The sequence below is a fragment of the Anabrus simplex genome, chromosome 7, assembly GCF_040414725.1.
Source record: "Anabrus simplex isolate iqAnaSimp1 chromosome 7, ASM4041472v1, whole genome shotgun sequence".
Classification (NCBI taxonomy): Eukaryota; Metazoa; Arthropoda; class Insecta; order Orthoptera; family Tettigoniidae; genus Anabrus; species Anabrus simplex.
In genome coordinates, this window is record NC_090271.1 from 99,907,877 (window position 1) to 99,919,895 (window position 12,019).

General features: G+C 37.9%; 1 protein-coding gene across 1 annotated transcript in view; it reads right to left on the bottom strand.

Annotated features, from left to right (window-relative positions):
- Nucleotides 1-1,855: 1,855 nt before the first annotated feature.
- Nucleotides 1,856-12,019, bottom strand: part of Myo10A (Myosin 10A) — a 460,053-nt gene continuing 449,889 nt past the window's right edge. Inside the window, exons 58-59 of the mRNA XM_068228601.1 lie at nucleotides 10,572-10,705; nucleotides 1,856-2,539 (exon numbers count right to left, since the gene is read on the bottom strand). Of these exons, the coding sequence (XP_068084702.1) occupies nucleotides 2,342-2,539; nucleotides 10,572-10,705 (332 nt within the window). The 3' untranslated portion in view covers nucleotides 1,856-2,341. The remainder of the gene's footprint in view (nucleotides 2,540-10,571; nucleotides 10,706-12,019) is intronic.

Sequence of the window (12,019 nt, forward strand, 5' to 3'; positions counted from 1 at the left end):
ACTTTTTATAGTTGAACCCAAACTGATGTCATAATTGTTGATTCAAAACAGGACATGGAGATTATTTTCTTTTAAGCTCCAAGCACTTGGGTGTATGTGGGAACTGTATAATCTATGGTGTCCATTGAACAATGCTGTACTAGACCATATGAGAACTAAAATTTTTAGTTATGCCAGGATTCAAAACTGGGATCTCTCAGTCAATGTTTATGTTTGTAATTATATACAAATCTAAAATGAATTAATTAGGAAGATAATACAATGATGTACAATGACTTCTGTACTTGAGCCATAGAAATTAGGTTATTCTATTTTAATACTGATAATAAAAGTAATGTTGCTTTAACATAATTGGAGGAGTAAAGCAAGAACATTTAACATTTAAGCCGTACGCCACTCAGCTGTCATGCCCCTTTTGTCTTATACAAACTTATGCAAATGAGCAATATATTAACACTAAATTATAAACTGTCCAATTTTTTAAATACACTCATAAGGAGACGAAATGATAATGAAAGGACACAGTTAATTTACACGAGTATTCTTCTCGTCACATAAACTTCATCTCAAAGAAATGTCAAATCTTTCAGTAGGTCTATGGATTGTATCACACTTTCTTCATTCTCTTTCTCTGTATTTTGTTGTTGATGATACATAACTAGAAAAGAAATGCATTTGAGGAGTACTAAGAAATAATGATAACCTCAAACATATGTAGCAAATCTGAAAATTCAACTAGCATCTTGAACTGGATTCATTACATTTTCCGTACCATATGAGTCGCAACCTCTCTACAAACATTTACATAAATTTTCTGAGTCCTTTATATATTTTTCAGATCAAGAGTTATGTGACCATACTGTGAACTGAATGGAATGTTGAAATAAATCCTTTTCTTTCTCTTCAATTGTGAAGATTTTCATGTTGAACTTGATACTGTATCACTGGCATGAAACAAAACAGATTATCAATATTCTACGTGATGTTTATGGCAGGTAGAAAACTATATTCTGCTCATTAGCATGATGGATCATTGTTTACTACATGCAACAAGTAACAGAGTGAAATATGCAAGTCTTTTTCAAATAAATGTACATTCATAATTCAAACAGAGGATTAGTTTCTCCAAGTATGCAATTTTCATCATCATCATCTGTTACTTCAGTAGAACTACTCCCTTCAAAGTAAAACTAAGTACTTATCATAAAAAGGGTATTTACAGTCATGTATGAACAGGGCACCACATCAAGGCTAAAATTTAAGCCTCAGGAGTACTGGCAAATATCTATACTAGCTACTGGCATATTTTACAACTACTTATTTACAGTTTTAAATATATTACATTTGAACATGGATACCATTTGTAATTTAATACAATTATGAATGATACACAGCACATGTTCAGTGATATTTATATGCCATCTCACATAATTCATTTCAAAATTTTCAGAGCTTGTAATCATGAGAACAACAGTTCTATATCAGAAGAGAATGATGGACTGGCACACACAGTTTACAGAGAAGTAGAAAATAAGTGATAGTATCTAGCAACTCATTATATCACATTTCCTTTTTAAACTGATCTACTACTGATTTAATTGTTCTTATATATGACAATATCATTCAAATTTACCTCCTCATTCAGCTCCTGTTTTCAGAAGAAATTAACTGAGAAATAAAAACTCAATGAAAAATACAAGCCACCTGTATGGTGTATGGGTAGTGGTCTGCCTCTCACTCCAAGGCCTTGGGTTTAATTCCCGATCAGTCAGAGGATTTTGATCTTGGATTGAGGGCTAGAACGTGGTTTACGTAGCCTTGAAAGTTCAGCGTAAGAGATGTCTCATGTGTATTACACCTTACATCTTTAAAAAATCAATGGAACTTTAAGACTTATGTGACTATTAATCATAAGTCTGAATCATAACACTGGTAGTTTTATATATGGCCTGAACCACTAGAATGAGATGTTTCATTATGTAAATCTCACTTGAACAGACCAGGAATTGAACCATGGCTGTTTTTGCGAAAAGCTAGTGACAAGGTCACTTGGCTGTTATACTCATTGCTTTCTATCTATTTTACATCAATCACCTTAGATGCTGATAATGTTATTAAAAATCCACCACATAAATTATGTGATCAGGCATAGTAAATAACCATTTTCACATTGCATGATTAAATGATCAATTGGTTAAATGGGTAACATTTCATAATTCCTGGATCTCCTCAGAATGGTTGAACCATTCTATGAGGGATAACAACAGTTTTGAGTTGGTTGACATCAACAAGTTTCTTTGGAATTGGTTCAAATATTATTGACTACACGTGTATGATGACCTCACGAGCGTAACCTCTGCTCCATGGTGATATACTGCCTAATGAGCCGAGAGATCTCATGGGCTTGATCAGTTTGTAGTCTAGTGATTCGCTGCTGCATCAGGTTACCACATTTCATATCCAAAAACAAGGTCCCATCCTCAGACTTCACCTTGCGTGTCGAAATGACTTCTGAGAAGGGGTAATGTATTAGAGTTTCCTGTAAAATAACAAAACAATCAGTAATTATTTTCAATGGCCAAATACAACAGTAACTTTAAAATCATTCAAGCAGTCTGGAACAACCACGGAAAATCAATCAATCGTTAATCAAATAGTTTGTTTGATACAAGTCAGAGAATAAACAACTGCAGTTGACCATTAACAAATTAGTTATTGTGTCATTTATAATGAATGCTTTGTAGCAGTGTGCTGGCAACAGGAGATAATCTAAGTAACATGCTTGACATAAAATTGGAATCAATGTCTGTTCACGAGCAAGTGGAGACTGATGAAAAATTGGAGGTCTACTGATGCTGAAAAGCTGAATGATGTGATGGAGGAGAAATTATTTTGAATATATGAGGAAAATAAAATTAATTTAAATTGGGAAAAGTGTAACACTCAATGTCATCCTGCAGTGGAATGAAAAACCAAGTCATATAAAGAAAGATATGCACATAAATACGAACATATGATATGATAAACACAGTGACAGTCAGCATCAGAAGAAGGAGCAATAGAAAAGGACAAGGGCAAATGTGAAAACACAAAAGGACATGGAAAATCTTCACGTCTTCATACACTGCTACCACTACTCATCAATCCCAATTCTTCTCAGATCCTGTTTCTGTACATTCACTGATAGGACAACTTGACAGATCTTCAGTCATGTGGCAAGTTTAGGACAAGACGAAAGCCAGATAAACAGAGGGCGTGTCCCCAGGTAGTGGATAGGGGGAGTGTACAATACCCAATACAACCTGCAGATCAACAGGCAGCCCAGTTCTTGGGGGCTTTAAAATACTGGGACACCCTCTCTCCAGGGGTCACAAATATGGAGGGCCCAAGCCCAGGGTATAAGTGAAGACACCAACGGCATCAGTGGCGGAGAAGATGGACTTGGATATGGCATCGATGGCGGAAGAGGGAAACTTATAGTGTCTGTACTCCAGAGGAGCCGCTACAGAAGGCGTCTGTACTCCAGTGGAGCGGCCTAGAATAATACCTGGCAGTAGGTATAAAATGCCTTTGGGAATGGTGACCCCATCGTAATAATAGCCTATACATGATATGGTACTAGTAAATCAGCATCGGAAAAGGTTAGGGCGTCCCCTGCAGGCGACGTTCAGTTCAGGGCAAAAAGTAATCAACATTAAGATAGGAATAGTAAATCTTACGGCCCTATGGATATGGGAAAAAGAATCGTGAAGGAGAGGAACTAGTGGACTTCTGTGAAAGGAATGGACTAATAGTGGGGAATATCTGGTTCCGAAAGAAAAACAAAAGGAAAATTCTGAGATATGGGAAGAACAAAATCAGTAATCAACTACTTTTTGGTGAAAAGGACAAACCACAGGAAGTTGATGGATGTGACAGCTTTACCAGGAAAAGCATTTGATGGGTACTATGGAGTTGTGGTGGCAAAATTACAGTTGGGAAAAATGGAAAAACTAAAAGAGATAAAAGAAAGTAAAATAAAAGTATGGAAATTGAAAGACAAAATGTACAGGAAGATTTTCAGGAGATATTGAAGCAACAAATCCCAGTTACTGAAGTGGAAAATGTAGAAGAGGAGAGGGCCAGTTTAAAAAAGGCATTTGTTAGTGCAGCAGAGTGCTTATGGCAGGACATCTATAAGAGTGAAAGAAAAGGAGACACTGTGGTGGAATGAGGAACTGAGGAAAGTGGTGGAAAAAAATAAATAAAAAGAAGACAGCCTGGCAAGAATGGAACCGAGATCAAACAGAAAAAAGCAAAAGGAAGTATCTCAACAGCAAACGGAGATGTAAGAAGGTGGTAGGTGGTAGAAGAAGGAAAGAAGTTAGGAAAAAAAAAAAAAGGTTCAGACTAACATGACTCGAGCTCACCATCTTCATAACTGAAATGGAGAACCTTAACCACTCGACCACCTCATCACAATCTCTTGTTTGATGGTATCCAGCATGCTAAACCTCTCTTTTTTTTCGACTTTTTCAAAATCGCTTATTTTGAACATTTTTTAGAGTTGCACGCTACTACTTTGCCAGTGTGTTCTGTGATATAGTGCTACCAACCTACGAAGTTTGAACACAATCAGTGATGCGACATCGTGACCTCTCCTTGTAAGACAGGGGAGTGTACTGTCACCGCTCTTGTTTATTATGGTCATGGACGAAATTGTGAAGGAAACAAAGGAAGCCTATGGAGATAAAGAGATGAAGATACTGCTATTTGCAGATGATGATGTAATCTGGGGAAATAACAGCAAAGAAGTGCAACAACAACTAGATGTACTGAACGAAAAAATTGAGAAGTATGGCATGAAAATCAGTACAGATAAAAGCAAGACTATGGTGATGTCGAGAGGGGAAAGGCAAGGAAAGGGCACTGTGAAAATTGGAAATCAGAGTCTGGAAATTGTGGACAGCTGTAACTACCTACGAAGTGAATGAATGCAAAATGCTAGGGTGGACATGGAGAGTAGCAGGAGGGTACAGCAGGACAATGCATTCTACTAAAGTGTAAGAAAACTTGTTTGGAGCAAAGAAGTAGCCTACCAAGGAAAAGTAAAGAGATATTGTACAAAATGTACTATGTACCCATACTGACTTATGCAGCTGATACTTGGACTTTGACCAGCAGACAAGAGAGTAGAATTCAAGGGTGTAAGATGAAATTCCTAAGAAGTTTGATAGGAAAGCTAAATGAGAGAACTGAAAAGAATAAACCAAGGTGGTTTGGACATGTAAAGAGGATGGGGGAGAATAGAATTCCAAGACAGATGCTGGAGGCAAAGTGCATGGTCAAGAGAGCAAGAGGAAGACCTAGAACAGGGTGGATTGAATCGGTGAAGAGTGGCATAAGAAAACAAAATTTAGACTGGGACAAGACTGTGGAAGAGGTGGAAGGAAAGAGGAAGATGGAGAAGTGCCATAAATAACCCAACCCGGCAGGAGCTGGATAAGGGGAAATGATGATGATGACAGATGGTACAAGATTGGGAACATAGGACAAACACAAAAGGAGAAAAGGAAACCAACAGGTCAATATACGTAATGGTGAGGACAAGTGAGAAATCAAGTCATACATAGAAATATAGGACCATGAATAGGAACACGATGAATGAACTACATGTTATCATAAGACATTGGGAAAACAAGATGTCTTCCTTTGATACATTTTGCAGCAATGACATTGTAATTATTATTATTATTTGTTTCACGTCGCACCAACACAGATAGGTTTTATGGCGACGATGGGACAGGAAAGGGCTAGGAGTGGGAAGGCCTTAATTAAGAAGAAAATCTCGTCTGTTCACAAGCAAGACTTCTCTAATAATGTAGTTTTGAATTTAAGAATGCTTTATTGTTGTTCTATAGTGAGTGGTACTTGCATTCGTCACCAGATGGCTCACTGTGCGCAAGCAAGAGCTTGTCAATATTTCAGGAATATGTCTATTGATGGCAGCAACAAGTCGTAAAAGATTGTATTTTTCACTTTGTTCAAGGAATTCACAAAACTATCTTAGTTGTTCTGTCCTGCTGGCTGAGATGCTGAAGTAGCTATACATTTTCAACACTGTATTCTCAACATCAAATGGAGAAGCTTTCAACATGTCTTGTAGTATGATGCAAAACATGTGGTAAGCAGTTTGCTGCAATCAAATCTTGATGAATGACTTTTAACTTTTGGTACACACTGTGGTGCTTCCACAACTGACATTTGCATTGTCTGTTGTATATGCAGAAATTTTATTAAAGTCCAGGCCAAATAACTGTATCTTCATTACCAGTATGTTTACAATAGCATCTGCTGTACTTCAATGTCCCTATAAAAGTCCAATAGAAGATGGTTTGTGCCCTTTTTAAAGTTAAAGGATCCTGAAACCAGAGGAAATCCTTAATGCACCTTTGATTGATGCATCGGTTGCATTTCAACTGAATATGGTGTTAACACATTTTCACACAGTGGTTTTCCTTTCATTTTACAACAAGCCATACCTCTTGCTATGACAGAGTCACTAAAATCTTTGTTCCCTATCCTATCATTACCATAAGATCTATCTGAGTCTATGCGACGTTAAGCAAATTGTAATAAAAACAAAACAAAAACCCACACACCCACCTTTGCTTTTTACTTTGATGCCACAGTCCACACTTCTGAATGAATGATGGTGTTTCACACCATGGTACACTTTGAAAAGCTTGGCTGTAGACATTTTGCCACCTTCAGGTGTATGACCAGTATGAAAAAATGCAGCAATGGATGAAGAGGTTCTATGAAAAGTGGGCTCAGTGAAATTTCCGCTCAAATGGAATGTTGCCTGTGGGCTTTCCCATATTCTGGTTCTGCAGTGCACCTGTATATGACTTACCGTTTTGGAAGCCTCCACATACATGAGATCTCAGTTAAATTTTGATGGAAACAGGAGGAAAACTGCATGCCGAAGGTTGGATAAAAGAACAGACAACACAGTAAAGAGGTTCGAGGATACAGGCAAAGTTAGAGCATGTCTCAGAGCATTCTCATTCGTACAAAAAATGGAATAGACTTGATGAAACATAGTTCCATCCATGATGTATAACCTAATCTTTGGTTTGAATGTACTGTCAATTTTGTAAACAAAATGTGACTTTGAGAAAAGTCTTCCTAGTAAGAAAATAATCATGGAGTTTTAAACACATCTAAATGTTTGAAACATATTTCAATTATTTAGCTAGTCCAAAGCCTAGTAAAAGTGTGATGGGAATTAGGATAAATGAAACAATAAATGAAAATCCACAGCCTATTTTCCAGTCACTCAACCAGGTCATAACCCCTAAACTTCATACACTTCATAAGTGAGTAGTTAAAGTTGGCTAAATGATGAGAGTGTATGTGGGGCAACTTGTGAGTGGATATTTCACCGAACTGATATTTTGCTGAGTGGAACTTTTGATGTAGCGTGTAGCAGATATTTCACAGAATGGAATTATCATGATACCCAGGAAGAAGCTGTACTAAGACTCTTCGCCTCGTGTTTGCCAGTAGCAAGATGGCTTTCAATTAGAGACTTTCAGCTATAGATCACATCTATGCCTGCTCAGCAAATGTTCATCATCATCATCATCATCATCATCATCATCATCATTGTTGACCAACTCCAGTTTCCCAGGTGTGGTATCAGCAAATGTTGCAGAAAGCAAAACCCACACTCTTACTACAATGAATCTATGTTCTTTGGTCCATTCTGCTCTAAATGCTTTCATTGTTTTGACATCTTCACGACTGACAAGTAGCTAATAGAGGTACTGTTGTGGGTGTCAGCAACTTAAACAGTCAGTACTTGGTAGGAAGGAGAAAATACTTTGACACTTCCTCTATGAATCAATCCATCTTTCTTTTTATATCTCATGTCTTACATTTAGGCTCTCTACATGATATCAACACTTCGTGCAACCTATAAGAAAAACCTGAACTAGTGGGACGTGAGATTACAACTGTAATTGTAAAATCAAGGAAGGCATAAAAAGCGGACAGGTTCAAGGATCAAAGTACACAACTGACAAATACCCAAAACAGCGGACCATCATCTGTAATACCCTCAAGAAAGGCATGTTTATTTCACTTTCTCAGTGTTCTCTGCAAGTTATGTGTCATTGATCTATATACATTCCTTTTTTGACTACTTTATCATTAATTATCAGTGTTAAAATCTACCATATTTTCTTGCATAATTAACACCCTTGCATAATTTACGCATCCCAGTATTTTTGGGTCCAAAGTGGAGAAAAAAGAAATTTTCACGTATTTGACGCACCCACTTCTTCAAACATCCAGCATGCAGCTCCGGATGCGTTTTGAAATAAAGATGTCAACTACTCAGATAGCAGCCTTCCTAATGCGAAACCGGGCATTCCAAATACCGGACAATGTGCTGTTATCAATTGGTAGGAATACAACTGCACTAGTTCAGTGAGAGAATCAGCGCAGAAGTGACTAGTGACGCTCTATTCCAGTTTGGTACTGTACAGACATATTTTGTGAGTGTTTCGGGTACGGGACATGCGTTTTCTATGACCTCAAAATTGTTTGTTAGTCCACAGTGAGCAAGTATTCGACTAATACTGTATAATATAAATTCGCGGTGATCAGTTACGCCGAAACATACGGGAATAGGGCACTGGGCTACAAACATTCAGTGTCCGAATGCAACATGCACTACAACGGTAACAGAGAAGTGCACTTCAAGCGAGCAACAAGTCTTGCATAGCATTTTCTGAAGTTTCTGAAAGTAGGGGAAAATCTGCTTAAATATGATTTCATTACGCAACGTTGGATATGCCGTTTCTCACAAAATGCTGTATTTTAAAGGATGAGAAATAGCTGCTGCACATAGAATCAGTGTCTCGGATTTTAAGGTTAGCCAAGGCTTGAAGATCAATTTTATGAAAGGAAATGGACTTTCTCTTCAACGAAGAACAACATTATGTCACAAAATGCCAAATGATTTCAACCAAAAAGTAATTGATTTTCATCGCTTTGTGATTGAGAAGCGTAAATTGAAGGAATATTTGCTCTCTCAAATAGGAACCACAAGTCAGACACCAGTCAGTTTCCATATGCTACAAAGTCGAACAACTGATACGAAAGGGACATTGAGTGGTATCGTACACGCTACCGGAAGCGAAAAAAAACACGATGTACTGCAATGCTTGCTGTAACAGGTGATGGCAGAAAGCTTGCACCTTATGTTGTTTTAAAATGAAAAACAATGCCTAAAGTAAAATTTCCGCGAGGGATCCACGTTCGTATCCAAGAAAAGGGGTGGATGGACACGTCACTCATAGAAGATAGGATATGAACGATTTGGGGAAATATAGCAGGAGTTCCTATTTTGATGCCCAGCCCTTCTCATGTTGGGCAGTTTTCTCTATTTGCCGGTATGCAGTTATTATGTACTTATATGAATTGTACTTTTTTATTACATGTTTATTTCACTTTAGATCATATTGTCAGCTTGTAATGGAAAGAATATTTTCCAGTGTCGGTACTTCAAACCCACGTGTCCAAATTACCTGATGTACCCTATATGACTTCTCAGAAAAAATCTCACGCCGGTATTTTATGCCAAATGATGATTAACCACAAATTAGTTGAACCAATTGCATGTATATTATATTTGATGCATCTTTTAAATGTAAATGAACTGTAAATATTTTTTTAAATATCTGAATTCCTCGAATAATTTACGCATCCGAAGTTTTAACTTGTATTTTTCGTTAAAAAAAAGTGCGTTAGTTATTCGAGAAAATACAGTAATTTAATTTCAACATTTCACTCTGTTCCATAGATCAACAAAACATATGTAAATTGATGCTCCTATTCATACACACAATATTTTGGGTTTTTGATGTGTCAAAGGAAACAAAGAGAAATTCTTTACATTTCATGAAGACTTTGCCCCACATCTTCAGAAAAGAAAATGCCTGTTACGATGAAAACATCTCTGTTTTCGTGTCTGACTTGGCAAAAACCCGAAATAATATATTATCGATCAAGTGTAACAAAACTGATGGTCAGAATAGACAGCTCTACTGTAACAGTTCTACAGCTTTAATAAATAAACAACAAGTACAGTAAAACAACAGATATTCAAACTTGATAATCCCTGTTTCAACATGAAGCGTATGTAATGTCTCTTTTGTATTGAGGAAAAAGCATGAAATTTTGACAATTTTAGTTTTCCACAGCAAATTTCAATATAAATTGGAACATTTTTTTTGCAATTGGCTTTACGTCGCATCGACACAGATAGGTCTTATGGCGATGATGGGATAGGAAAGGCCTAGGAGTGGGAAGGAAGCGGCCGTGGCCTTAATTAAGGTACAGCCCCAGCATTTGCCTGATGTGAAAATGCGAACCCATGGAAACAATCTTCAGGGCTGCCAACAGTGGGGTTCGAACCTGCTATCTCCCGGATGCAAGCTCACAGCTGCGCGTTCCTAACCACATGGCCAACTTACCCGGTAAATTGAAACCTACTAAGAGGAATAAATGTAAGTACTTACATGGGTAACTAAGTCTAAGAAGTGGACACCATGTCTGTTCAATGCAAGTATGTGATCTGCACGTTCTTTTGGATCTGATACTCGCTTGACTGCAAAGAAACTGGAACCAAACAATGGCCACTTGGAGAGAATATCTGTAAATGAAACAAAATATTATGTTAATTATATTTTCTGTGCTTACTTCAAGAAAAGGGCTTGGGATATCCTAATCATCATCAGCCCATAATTATTGTAGGTATACGTATACAAAATACTTTACAACATATTGCGATGCACAAATGAGTTGAATGTCTTCATATTTTGCACTGAACATTATTTATAATGAAAAATAAACAAAATGACAAGTTCCTTAGGTGTGTAACAATTAGAAATTGGAGGCTGATAATATCACTATTGTGTTCCATAAAACAAAATCACCTCATCATTTTATAATTTTATTAGTAGGCGTAGGGATGTGGCGACCCCATCGCCTAGTGGAAAACCACTGCAGTCGGCCACCCGAGTATTGGCGGGAAAACCATAGCTATTCGGGGGGTATGGAGGAAATGCCTACTCCCACCCTGACCAACTAGGGTGAACATTATCCTGGCAGAAGGTATAAAATGCCCTCTGGGGCTCATTACCTCAGTTGTAACAACGTTACCGATATTACGGTAGCCCAGCTTAATACTTCGGCTTGTGAAGTAACCATGGAGCACATGATAATCACTACTCTACCCCAGGGGGTTAATCCCCCGTCAACCTCAGTTGACGCAAGCAGGTTGTCGGATTCTGGGGAACCTGTATCGTGTGCGGAGGGAGAGTCGGAGCTCCCCAATACCTCAACATCCTCAATACGCCGGTCACAAAAGATCAGACTCAAGAGAACTTTTAAATTGGGAACCATCAACATACAGACCATGATCAGAGTGGGGAAACTGAAACAAGTCCTAGATGCAATGAGAGAACATGGAATCGGCATACTGGCTCTACAGGAAACGAGATTCAGAGATGAAGATACGGTGGAATCAGAAGGATATGTAATTTTGAAGGGAAAACTGGGTATCAAGATGAAGCAACAGCCGTTTATGTTTGGTACGGTGTTTATAGTAGACCAAAGCTTCTTGAGTAGTGTCATTGACTGGAAGGGTGTGAATGAGAGACTGTCATACTTGATGATGAAAACTGGCAATAAAACTTATACACTTGTCAATGCACATGCCCCCACAAATGATAAGAACAAAACAGACAAGGCAGGGACAGAGAACTTCTGGAACACACTGGATAAGGTAGTAACGGAAGCAAGCAAGAGAGGTGTCACGATCTTGCTGGGGGATTTCAATGCACAGTTAGGCACTGAAAGGAGATTCAAAGGCCCTGTAGGGGATTACCCTGTACACAAGAGAACAAATAAGAATGGAGAAAGGCTTGCAAACTTGTGCAAAAGACACAAGATGAGAATCATGACC